Source organism: Lasioglossum baleicum, chromosome 9 (genome assembly GCF_051020765.1).
Source record: "Lasioglossum baleicum chromosome 9, iyLasBale1, whole genome shotgun sequence".
NCBI lineage: Eukaryota > Metazoa > Arthropoda > Insecta > Hymenoptera > Halictidae > Lasioglossum > Lasioglossum baleicum.
Genome location: NC_134937.1, coordinates 18,042,581 through 18,055,614, shown reverse-complemented (window position 1 = coordinate 18,055,614; position 13,034 = coordinate 18,042,581). Strand labels below are relative to the sequence as shown.

The 13,034-nt window shown below is 34.9% G+C and overlaps 3 protein-coding genes across 4 annotated transcripts in view; 2 read left to right on the top strand and 1 right to left on the bottom strand.

Moving 5' to 3' along the window:
• The first annotated feature begins 8 nt into the window (after positions 1-8).
• Positions 9-2,180, top strand: Ppl (glycine cleavage system H protein, mitochondrial). Its single transcript, XM_076430249.1, has 3 exons — positions 9-597; positions 1,003-1,146; positions 1,244-2,180. The coding sequence occupies exons 1-3, from the start codon at positions 453-455 to the stop codon at positions 1,471-1,473; spliced, it is 519 nt and encodes a 172-aa protein (XP_076286364.1). The 5' UTR covers positions 9-452; the 3' UTR covers positions 1,474-2,180.
• A 212-nt stretch (positions 2,181-2,392) lies between these two features.
• The window catches only part of Ftz-f1 (ftz transcription factor 1), a 36,419-nt gene continuing 25,777 nt past the window's right edge, over positions 2,393-13,034 (bottom strand). For both annotated transcript variants that reach the window (XM_076430170.1, XM_076430171.1), the window contains 4 exons: positions 9,692-10,380; positions 6,620-6,878; positions 6,418-6,518; positions 2,393-6,341 (listed from right to left, as the gene is read on the bottom strand). In XM_076430170.1, coding sequence (XP_076286285.1) covers positions 6,195-6,341; positions 6,418-6,518; positions 6,620-6,878; positions 9,692-10,380 — 1,196 coding nt within the window. In that variant the 3' untranslated portion in view covers positions 2,393-6,194. The remainder of the gene's footprint in view (positions 6,342-6,417; positions 6,519-6,619; positions 6,879-9,691; positions 10,381-13,034) is intronic.
• Positions 7,192-8,777, top strand: LOC143212014 (uncharacterized). Its single transcript, XM_076430265.1, has 2 exons — positions 7,192-7,529; positions 7,627-8,777. The coding sequence occupies exons 1-2, from the start codon at positions 7,427-7,429 to the stop codon at positions 7,851-7,853; spliced, it is 330 nt and encodes a 109-aa protein (XP_076286380.1). The 5' UTR covers positions 7,192-7,426; the 3' UTR covers positions 7,854-8,777.

Genomic DNA, 13,034 nt, shown 5'->3' with positions numbered 1-13,034 from the left:
TTTTATTTTCGAATAATGTTCATTCTCGTGTTCAGGATTTTCTATATTCATATCAATCAATTTTATCGACGAATTGCATATATCTCAATATGTACATCAAAGTTTTAATGATCATAAAAATTGGACAATGTTGATTATTTAAGGTTCTCGTTTGGGACGGCTATTTTATTGTTAAGTAATTACATAGGCGGTAGTATATTTGTTTCGCGTTAACGGAGGCTTTGGCGGTGATGAAATATGTCCTATGAGATAAAAAAGGTTGATAATTTAAGAAACACATGCTGAGTGTTTCATACGCATCATTCATTCGTATCGCGCCTTTCCGTTCGGTCCGTTACGGAAAAGTTAGGAACTCTGTCAAGGACAACACCACATTGCAGACGACACGATTGCAATAAGGTTAAGTTTTCGGAGCTGATCGGAATTTATACCTGATCAATTATAGAATAGAAATGGCAAAACTGGTCGCACAAATGGCTAAATGTACCGTGCAGACGTTTTCGTGTGCTTCGAAGACAAGTTTATTCACGCATCCTGTTTCAAGGGTATCCATGCAACTCTCACGTTCTATTGCTACTACTCGATGTTTAAACGCCGGTAAGTTTGAAAACAAATTTATGATAAAAAAACACTCACTGACAATAAGAAAATTTTAATAGCGAACGTAACCAGAGTTGGGGTTTATTTTGTTAAAATGTTTTATTTAATCGCTTGATCAACATTTCCAATAAAAAAATAATGAGTCTCTCTCTCGATTGATGATATTAATTGTTAACCATCAATAGTTGACTATTTAGTAGAATATTAATCGTTAATGGTACATATTTGAATATTGCCCAATTCTCTGCACAAAACATAAGAATAACTTGTACTTTTGTAAAATGATACTTCATTTATGTTATGTATATATCACACACACATAGATTTCATTTTTATTTAATTGATCTTAAATAGAAAACATTAAGTATAAATGTTATATAATATGAAATTTTCAATTTTTAGAAAGGCTATACGCGAAAACACACGAGTGGATCAGCATTGATGGTAAAATAGGAACAGTTGGAATATCCAGTCACGCGCAAGAATCATTGGGTGATATCGTGTACGCTCAGCTTCCAGATGTTGGATCTATAATAGAAAAAGATGGTCAGAACAATCATACATCATATGTATTTTTTTAAATGCGAGAGACACACCGTTCGTTATCTTGGTCCACCTATTTAACAAAATGAAATTCTTACAGCCGAATGTGGAGCATTAGAATCGGTGAAAGCTGCTTCTGAACTATTTAGTCTGGTCAGTGGAAAGATAATAGAAAAAAATGAAGCGGTTGAAAAAACACCTGGCTTAGTTAATTCATCGTGTTATGACAAAGGATGGCTGTTCAAAATAGAATTAACTAATCTAGATGAACTGAAAAGACTACTGAATGAAGAAGCTTATAAAGAATATCTAAAATCTGACGAGCATTAAGCATCTTTGGCTGTAAATCTATACAAAGTTATTATTTAGTAGTAGTTTAATTGTTTCTATTAGTAATACCTACTTTAATCTATTATGAATATGAAAAGAATTTTTATTTATTTTAAAACACACATGAAGTAACAAACACTTGTTTACACGTTGGTACAACGATGTTTCATCGTAGAAACATAAAACATTGAGAAATTTGAACGTTTTAATAATTAATCGTGTGATCGAATGAAAAAAGAAATAAAAAACATGATGACGTGGAATAAGATGGAATTTAAATAACGAAAGTATTTATAAAACAAACGTATCTCGTATACTTCGGTAGAAAACATATTATATTTGTGAGCCATGCAAAGGCAAAGGCATATAATTTTCTATGTAAGATTAGGCGAATGTGCTTAACGTGCGATGATACATGAGGTGTAACATATGAACATTATGAATTAAGAATATGAAGCTGAGAGTGCAGTAGTTAGTTGATGTCTTTATTAACCACTGTGCAGTTTTTTTCTTCTTGTTATCATATTTGTACAAAGCAAACAAATGTTTTAGTATACATGTTATTCGATATACGAATGACACCGTTGTTGTTACAAATTATAGTAAACTTTGTGTTGTACACAAACGCATTTAAATTATAATAACATGTGTATATAAAAAAAAGAACGATTGAATGTTTTCAAATACTATTTGTAAATTTGTGAAAATTGTCTGCTCATTAATAATTTACATATTAGTCATAGTACCATCCTTTACCCTCCTTTCGAAATCTATCGTTACGTCTCATGGATATTGTACATATTTTACAATAATACCAAAGACAAGGAGTGCAATAAGGGGAATATCATTGTTTAAAAGGAGTAGTTCAATCAGTATAATATATAAAAAATAGCACTGTTGAGATCCTAAAAAGGAACAGTTATTAGTTAATAATAAAGATATATTTACAATCAATTATTTTGTTTTTCTACATAATTTACAATTGCCAACTCCTAATGGCAGTGTTAACAACGCAGAATAGTTCATCGTTTAAATGTTAATTCCAATGATTTATTGGAGCAAAAAATCACATCGATATTAAATTAGATTATTTTGCCAATTATAATTAGTAACTGTACATATTTAACACAATGCTTATTACACCAGTATTATCGTACTTTCTAGTTACAATTATCAATAAACACGTTGTAACAGAATCGAGCGGACGATTAAATAGGATGGACACATACAAAGATCATTGATTTAGGGATATATTTAGAGACAATTTTCGCGCGTGGTGTTTTTTTTCTTCCTTTTTTCTTTCTCGAGATAATTATGTTTGCGATTTCCGTGAAGTTGTTCCAAAATTATCAGACCGACACGTTCTACAACAAGTTTCGAGGACAGATGAAATTATACAATAAATAAAGTGTGTTATTACGGTTTTCACTTGTGGTTTACCCAAACAGCAACATGGGATTTCAAGTTCTCTTTCAAAGTTTCGTTGGTAATCGTGAAATTTCGAGTCAAATATATTATTATACATTTCATGTACAAGTATAATCTAATTTGGAATAAACATAGTAGTAACCTAAGATAATAGCATGGAAATATATAACGGTCACAATACTTGAATGGAACTTTTACATTCTGTCGTTACGCATATTACAGACGCCGTAGACATATCAACGTCTACTACGTAAGGTAACACTCATACATTCCATTTAATTTGCTATCTGGGTGTCTATTCTGAGGTATGTGGTTCACTAAAAATGTAAAAATGTAAGACTTAATACAGTTACGAAGAGGTAGACATTCATATGCGAGTTAAATAAAACATTAACCGTTTTGAAAGTATTTTTCATGTTTCTTTCTTTCTATTTTTGTTGTTGCAAGGAATCGACAACCGATAATAATGCAAACATTCTTTCATTTCGATCGATTGATTTGAAAAGAACCAGGCGATTTGAAAATTTGGGAACACGTTGATTACATTTTGTTATCTATATCGAAGATTTCAAAAATTTTTTTTGACCGTGGACACAAATCTTTACTCACACGATAAGTACATGCATGTTTTCGAAAATATATACGTGTATATATATATATTCATTTATTTATTTATTTTATTTATTTATTTATATTTATATTTTTCCATGGTAGTAATACTCGCAGCTAACTCCTCCTGGTTTGATTCAACACTTGATTCTCTTAATCTAATGTGGCATCGAGTTTTTCATCCGTTATTTTATCTTTTGTTACATACATCAACAAATCATTTACATCTATATATTTAATATCTTATTACGAAGTCGGTGGAAAAGTGAAAGTAGTAAAATAGCATTTTTTCCAGGTACTTCTTTGATAGAGGATATATAAACAGTAGGAGTTGCAAAGGGTGGTACTACCAGCCTACCAGTACGAGCAAAGATTTCTGTTCTTGTTGCCACACTTGAGCCTCGAATCTAGCACGTGTAATTACCGATGGCTTAGATACCACAGGCGTCGAAAAGACAACCTTCACAGCACTGAAAAGTTTCTGACTATTGACTAAACAATAATAATTAATAATCTATTAGTGAAAAATTACTACGGTTCGATCGCTATCTTAACATTCAGTAAATATTTATCTATTTAACAATTGCGATAAGACAATATTGATCTTATATATATATATATATACTTAGTTAATAATCGCTAGATAATGTAGGACCACATAAACCTTGCTCCAATGATTCTTTCATTTCTTTAAACAGAATCTTTATTATGATACAATATACAATAATAAAATATCGCATTTTTTCGTGGTTATTTCTTTTTCCGCCACCTATTTGAAAAAAAATAATAAAAGAGAGAAAATACATGAATAAAGTTCTAAAATTATAGTGAAGACATTAAGTAGCTAATGATTTTTTTCTCAGTAAGCAACAGAAATATATTTATTTCATTAAACTATACACAAAATATTATAATTACATATTTAACATGATTTATACTTTACAACATAATTGGAATGTGTTAACTAGTATTTACAATATATAATAGCCCTGCTGTGTGCAAGTGTGACAAAATGCAGATTTTCTTTTAATTAGGAAGTTCTAAGGATGCCCAGGTGGCCGTGCGACATATATGTATATATGTATGTATATATAAGTATATCACATGAAATTTTACTGTCGTTCAAGTATGCCCCCATTGAATCCCTTGCAAGGAGAGCACGATTTTATCGGTGTTCGTCGAACATTCTTTGTGTTGTCGTTCATCTTTTTTTTTACCTTCTTCGTTCGTGTTACTATTTAGGATATCGCTTCTTTCGTTCTTTCTTTCTTATTTTGTTCTTTTTGTTCAAAATGAGAGCAAGGCTTCAGTGGTATGCTTAAAAATAATCGCTTCTAGTATTAGAAAAATAGCTTTGCTTATTTAGACAAAAGTTGCCTGCCCTTTGACCAATATTTTGTTAACCACCCTTTGTACTGTTTTCAAGGCATCTTGCTTACTGTTTCCCTGCGCTTGTACCCACCAACAGGGGTAGTAATTCTCCATGGATACATCTCTAAAACTTCAACATCAAATATAGAAAATATATGTCATTATGTTTATATATTTAGATACAGTTTATAATACATATATATTATGTATATATGTAAAGTATGTACGTCTATACTTGATTTGTTTTTGCATAGGTATTTTATGAACCAGGGCCCCTTAACTTGGTCCAATACCTAAGCAGCGTTAGCTCTTAACACTAGGTTTACGGGACCCGTCATTTTGACGGATTTCGGACTTGATCAGCGAAATTACAAAAACCAATAACTATTCATTCTTTTTTTCCAATTTATGCTGACAATCATTGGTGTAACGAGACACGAATGTACACCCAAATTTAATTCTGTACGAGATGTATACCTATCCCTACAGATACCCGTCAAAATGACGGGTCATAGTTTTTTTCGTGACAAATGTAAAAGTAGTTAGAACGTAGATACTTCAACGGAGATATATCTTTCTATGGCTTCGAACTCAATACGGTATACCAAATATGACATAATTCCAATTGTGTTTACTTGTACAATAACGAATGATGAAAGTTTTCGTCGCAAAGAAGGACAGCGCATGGGAAAGAAAGAGACCCGGAGAGTTGCGGAAAATGTATCTGGATAACTGAATATGTCTGAAAAAAAATGCGCGGAATAAATGTATGAACAGTAAAAGTTTGTATAAGTTTGTGTTTATTTATGCAATCCTAACCTGATTTAATTAACTTATATTAAGTCTGTTAAGATATTGTAATTGTTTTCTAAAGTAAACTAATCGTTTGTATTTAAGAAAATAACTAGACCCCAGGCGATTTGAAAATTTCGGAACACGTTGATTACATTTTGTTATCTATATCGCGCGAAGAAGATTTCAAAAATTTGTTCGACCGTGGACACAAATCTTTAGACACACACACACACACGACAAGTACATACGATACAATGCATGTTTTTAATTTTATTTAATTTTATTCAACTTGATTGTTTTTAAAGTAAATGAGAATCGCGTTTGTATTTAAGAAAATATATCGTCCCTTTTACTCGTCAATTTGACGGGCGTCCGTAAAGATAGGCATACAAAAATGTCCGTAAATCTAGTGTTAATAGGTACTCGAGGTCCACTTTGACAGTAAGGAGCTCTACCGTGATTTTTGAGATATAGCAATAGACTAATTCTTGGCAACACTGCCAAACAAATCTATCGTTTCATTTTCTTTTAGCATGAAGCATCTCCATGAGAAGAGTTTGAGTTGGTGCTCCACCACTACAATGCTTCTGGTAAAGATGATCTTCTCCCCTGCTTGCTACCACATGAATTTCGGGTAATACTGCTAGCAGCTTGTTAAATTTATCCTGTACACAAACATTGTCGTTGATTTATACCAATTCAATAATCAATCAAGATACATACCAAGAAAAACCAACGTACCGTTACAGATGGATAACATGTTAATGTGTAATCCAAAAGAGCTTGTAAAACTTGTTCGTGACCTTCTTGTACATGTTTCTTGTTCACTAGTCCACGAACTTCTGCAATCAATCAAATGGGAATTTGTTCGTTAATTAATTATGTACTGTGTATACACAGTGTTCTCTTATAATTTGAATTTCTTTTTCTTTGATCGACTTACCATGATTGAGCAGCATCAGGAATTTCATGCATATATAGTCCGAAAGATCGAATTTGAGTTCCTGAAGTTTCGACGACAACTCGTTGAAAAGATCTGCCAGGGAAGGAACTCCAAGTAGGCCGAGACAAAGGAGATCAAACTTTTGGCCATTATGAAGTGTAGTCTCGTCAGGTAGACTATTATGTAACCTTTGATGAAGGTGGTCGAGCACCAACATATCCGACCAGGAGTGTTGCAGCAGCTTCATTTGGTCATCAACCTGTCAAACAATTTAATAAATTGTTAGATACGTCTCTGCAACGTGTGTTATGTCACCTTGCAAAACTTTCGTACTCGCAGCATGTAATTCAATCGAACAAGTTTCCATAAATAATAAATACCATAAATAAATACAGAATTCGAATTTTTCAACATCGCAAACTTTCTCGCGACAACGGCACGCAAGTTACAAAGTAAATATTTTATCTCGTCAAAAAATGGTACTAATTCTTTTCGAAAATCTTCCGCGCACTGCGTTCTATAGCAAGCGATTTATAAAATTGCGAAAACATTGTCATTTACGTTCCATATTGTCTAGAGAATATTAAAAGTAGGACTCGAAACCGTGACAGATATTTTTACACCTTTGTTTATATATAGATATATGGATATATGGATATACAGACATATTGCGAGCGTGTATGTGTGTGTGTGTGTATAAAAAAATCAAAAACTATAGAAACTGTCAAGTAGACAGTTTATAATTAACATGGGCCTGCTTTAGGGCAACCGCCATAACCCAGAAACGTATCTTGTTATGACCTAGATATGAGGCGATGCTTGAAATCATTCAGTGATTGTGCAATGCTGTTGGTTACCTCACATCCCCGCCGCTCATACCACCAACAGGCCAGCGACGAGTTATTTATCGGTAAGAACTAACTTCTCTTGAAAAGATTCTCAACAACGGTTAAAAATCGTTAAATTTTTATCGTTATACTACCATTATACTACCACTCTATTTATAGCTACCAGTCGTCAAACTGTACACAAAGAAATCGTTGCATGTATAGAGCATTACGAGGACTGCTACAGCACACGAGCAAAGAAAAAGAAAAAATCGTCGAACGATGGATCTACTAAAACGGTAACATCTCCACTGCCACTGCCAACTGCCACTGCCACTGCCTACACCGATATGACATCTGCCACGAAGAGATTCATATACAGCATAATGTTCAACTATGTTTCTTGACCATCAAATGATCAGGTGGAGTCTCGAAGAAACCAATACTACTTGATCGAACGTTTTTATGGTTTTTACATACCACAATCTCTGAATTTTTGAAAACTCTGAATTTTGAAGAAAATACAATGTTTCAGATGAAGTTTCAGCTAGACGCCATCTTGTGTGATTTGTGAAATGAAGAATTTCTCAATGAAAACGACAATTTATAATTGAAGTATCAGCAAATCCGTTTGATGTTGATAATCAAATCTGTTTCAATATACATATGTATTACGTTGGTGATAGTTTGATGTTCTGAATGATACAAATCTTCTGCTACTTTATAACCTCGTGTAATTGAGAATTATAAATGACATTGGATGTAAATGTGCCAAGGGCCAGATCAACTCGACTGCTCGAAAGGTGTTGTTTGTCTCACAAAATGGCGGAAAATTGAATGCAATTGAAATATGAACATTTTGACAACTATATTTGATCAACCATCCCAAATGTATTTGTGAAAGTGGTTCTAGAGATATTGGTGTCTTTCTATTGGTCCCAATGAAGAAGTCAATAATTCAAATAAAAGTAGAAACCGAGTAGTTAAATGATAATGTTTACATCCTGGGTCACCACAGACCCAGAGACCGCCAGAATATACCGTATATATTATATATATATGTATGTATATATGTAGATTGAGCTGACCTACATTTTTTGTAGAACAAAATTTGCTCGAAATTTGTAAAAAAGTGGGTATCGATCAACTTTTATTGGAAACGTTTTCTTTTGTCAGATAAAAATTTTGCCACACACACGCACACAAATGCCATCAATGTAACCACGATAAATAAAATAAAAAATATAAGAATATTTTATCCCTAACACCTATTCTTATTTTTTAATTATGGAAATTACAAAGATGCTTCGTATTATTATAAAAAGCATGTACTATTGTAAAAATTGTGAACAATCTAAATAAATTCAGTCTTGTAATTTTTACAAAACAATATATTAGGTTATCCCAATAGTTTCTTTCGGAATGCGTTCCTTTAATGTTGCTAAGTAAATACAAACAATGCGATAATCTTTATGTTAATGTTTTGGTACTTTCTAACATGAATTTGCATTATGTGCATGAATCGAGGTCCTACATGAATTCTACATGAATCGAAAACCAACTTTTGGGACAACCTAATATTTATTTAACAATATTAACCCTTTACACTTCGTTGTCGTCGATAATGCGACATTTTAAATATGAACTTTAAATGATTACAAAACGTAAAATTTTCATTTTGTTGAAGATTTATAAAGTTGAACTTGTTTTATGTATAATGTATGATAGCTAATTTTGTTTTATTGCAGCAACCGTATTTTTTAAATTATATACACTTGTGTACATAACTAGTATAGTGCTGGAGTTGTTGGTGTACTTATACGAGTCACTAGGTTGGAGTGCAAAGAGTTAAAAATTCTGAAAGAAACTTTTGGGATAACCTAATATTATATATCCGATACATTTTGTACCCGGTACGGTTAGTGTGAACGCTAAACCTACCACGAGGGGTCAAATGACCCCTTTTAGATTTTTTATTTGACAATTATCGAGATTGTAAAGCTGTTTTCATGGGAATTTATTGAATATATTTTTTGACTCCAGTATATATTATAGTAAAAATCTACACAAAATATAAGTTAACTTAATCTTGTTATTTTTATATGTAATACTATGCAATATCAGTGACTTTTGATGGTCGGTAGGTTTAGCGTTAATGCCGAAATATTAGGTCGGAAAGAAAGTTCCAAAGGTCCAAGCTAATATATCGCACTATGCGACAAGGGGTTGTCTCGGGGTGACTTACCTTGAGATCTTTGAAGAACACCGAATTCCTAGCCCAGTCCACCTGCGAGAACAGATTCTGATCGAGCACTTTGCACATTAATTCGAACAAGTCCACTTCACACTGATTGTACGTTTGGTTTTGCAACAGTCCAAAAAGGGACGCCTGCCACTCGCGATCGTCGACCGTTTGCACGAAGTCTCTTATCATCGGACTAGTTTTCAAGGCGGCGGTCGAGGGTGCGGATCCGGCGGCTCCGTGAGGTTGCGTGGACTGTTCGCCGAAGTTGAAGGGCTTGGGACTTGGGGTGGTAGAGTTGGCAGCCCACAGCTTGCTATCCAGGCCAGGGTTGAGGTTGTGCAGGTGATTACCGGCAGAAATGTTTGGCTGGGAGGACGGTGCGATCAGTTGGTGCTGACCAGCTCCGCTGCCAGCCTGTGTCGTGACCAGACCAGCGGCCACGGCTGCGGGGGATGGACTCGAATCTGGAGAAGACGTTAGACTCGAGACCTGAGGTATTTGGATCTCCTGTTTAATATGCAGGAAAGGCGTTACGGCGGAGGGATAGTTCGATGGATCACCGAGGCTGCCGCGTATCGTTTGCAGTGCCAGCTGCCGTTGCCTCATCATTTGGAGCTTTCGCGCTCGGTCCCTTTTGTACATGGGTCCGAATTTGTTCCTACCGCCTCGCATTCGGTCCGCTCGCACGGCTGTAACAAAAATCATTCCATTAACCTCTTGTAATCTAACATTCAGTTACTTCGAACAGAATTTCAGATACATCTGTGTGTACTGGCGATTATTTCGTAACTGTCTCAAAGTCTCGTAGCTCCAACAGGAACGACAATTTCAATCGCGAACAAACTACAGTAAAAAAAAAACCGCTCAAGTCAAATAGTGCCTGAACGTCGCCGCTAAAACTTTATTAATACGATCTGCTTTGTACATGGATGGACAAAGCTGCTCCCGTTCTGGCAATCGAAAAAAACAAATTTCACAGTTCGGAATTGGTTTTCTGATTCGCTTCTAAGAATCCGCTGTACTAATAATAAAAACAGAATCTTCCTTTTCTGATCTTCCCTTTAGCACAGCAGAATTTAGAATTAAAAATTCTACAATAGTCTTTCGGTAGATAAATTCCCTTTAAATTCAAACGAAATTCTATTTTATTGTAGTCAATATTTATCCATTGGAGAACGCGCGAATATACAGTAAATGTGAATTTTCTTTTATTATTTTGGGAAATGATTGCAATTATCGTAATCGTACGATCAATCGTAGTGCAAAGGGTGAGAGCAGAGAACACAACACTATCTCGCGGCTCGATACCGCGCGCCGCGCGCAATAAAAACAAAATCCTCCCTTCCCACTCTCCGCGCACACGAGTTAACGGACCTATTACGTTTTACAATCGGAGCCTACATTTTACCGCGAACATCAATTTTCAGCTGGAAACCAGAAGACACGATTCGCATGCGGGTGATACGCCGAACTGTTAAATCGCTTTTATCTGACAATGAGACTCGTGTATAGTGTATACCGTGTATACCCACGGTTACTATGTTCGCTGTGAAATCTTTATTATCTTTGAAATGTTCCCTGTTTCGAAATTGATTATTAACCCTGAGCTGCTGTGAACCCAGAAAAATTTCTGCACACTAACTTTCGCTACTGTGTTGCGCGATAATCGCAAATATCAAGTTGCAATGCAAATTCAATTGTTTGCTACCACCATCACTCGTGTGCTACACATTCGTGTTAATAAAGATATCCGAGAAAATTTATACAAACTTTCCGGATAAGAGTCACTTAATTAGGGGTTAGGACACAGTAATATTTTGAGAAAGTCGCAAATTTTTGTGATAGAAAAATTACATTCGTAAACTTCATTTTCCCATTATTTTGTTAAACATGAATAAAAAATTGACAAATTTTCTACCAAAATTCAGTCATTAAATTTAAAATATCTACTATTTTGTGTTAATTTTTTTATGACATTTTTGGTTTAAACATGTTTAAACAATCATAATGTATTAATATTGGATATCACTGTATTCGGGAAAGTCTACAGAATCTTTTGCTGTAAATAACAATTCAATATCTTTTATAATAACATCGCAATATTTGTTTAAAGTTGAAAAATATGTCTTTTTTTTAAACTCCATTTTCTCAAAAACTGGACGTATAGGAAAAAATTTAAAACCAGATTCGGAATCAGCGCGGAAAACTCTATAAGAATCGCATAGTGGGAATCGAAATACTTTTAAAAAGTTAAAATTTGTTGGACAGTGTAATCGATCATCCACTTTTTTCTGTGCTGTTGTTTAAAAATCTTATATTCTCTCCACTTGTTACTGTGTCCTAACCCCTCAAGTGTTGTTTTTGTGAAAGCGTGAGTTCGTGAAAATTTCTGCAAGTTCATTTTAACCGAAGGCAATTAGTGTGGCTCGATATTATTTTTCGGAGATCACGAAAATACGTATTTGCGAGTGAGAGACGAGAGAGAGAGACGAGAGAGAGAGAGAGAGAGAGAGAGAGAGAGATCATCAGGGCAATTTCGCGACCACACGCCGACAGCCGAGCGGCCTTGAGTATTCAAAGTTCGCCATCAACGAAGGCGGAAGTCGAGGCTAATTGCCACCGGCGCGGCGCGGCGATAGGACAAAAAGCTCGACAGCTTAGCTCCTGGTTGTTCCTGTTCATCAACGTTTCTCGATCGAACCCAGTCCCATGCGAACCGTCGACCGCGTACACAACACGGATCTCCACCTACGAAAGCTGCAGGTGTTATTTGGCACGTTGAACGCGTTGCTATTGAAAGCGAAACGCCGCGACTGCCAACGCCGATTATTTATTGCTCGCGATTAACTGCTGGGAACAACCTGTTAACATACTCCGCATACCCGACGCTTTACTAATATGTGTATATTAATTTGAACCCGAGCGGCTTTCGGCGCGAACCAATTCAACCGTATGTACTTGTTGCTTGCGTAGTTGTTCCTTCGATTGCGGGACTGGAGGCGAGCATTTTCCTTCAATCTGCTGCCAAATGGTAAATCCTTTCCTCCGTTTCGTGTATTTGCAGATTTATTACTTGACGATTATTAAAATTCTGCAGATACTTTCAGCGGAAATAGTTGAACGAATTAATTTGTTCAAGTACCTGTCGCTCTTGGCAGAAAGTATTTGATCAAGATTGTTGAAGGAATTAGAGGAAAGTAGTGCAATGTTGTTTCATAGAAGTATTAATGAAATTGTACAATGTTCCGGCATTTTTACTAGGTATTAGAGGTGTGCGAGAACCCGAAAATGTCGAGACGAGTTCTCGAAAATTTTGAAATTCTCCAAAGTATCGGTATTCTCG

Coding starts and splice junctions, on each gene's coding strand:
- Ppl (XM_076430249.1), top strand. CDS start 453: ATGGCAAAACTGGTCGCACAAATGGCTAAATGTACCGTGCAGACGTTT. Junction 598..1,002: donor TACTCGATGTTTAAACGCCG/GTAAGTTTGAAA, acceptor TTCAATTTTTAG/AAAGGCTATACGCGAAAACA. Junction 1,147..1,243: donor ATCTATAATAGAAAAAGATG/GTCAGAACAATC, acceptor AAATTCTTACAG/CCGAATGTGGAGCATTAGAA.
- LOC143212014 (XM_076430265.1), top strand. CDS start 7,427: ATGAGGCGATGCTTGAAATCATTCAGTGATTGTGCAATGCTGTTGGTT. Junction 7,530..7,626: donor CAGCGACGAGTTATTTATCG/GTAAGAACTAAC, acceptor CTCTATTTATAG/CTACCAGTCGTCAAACTGTA.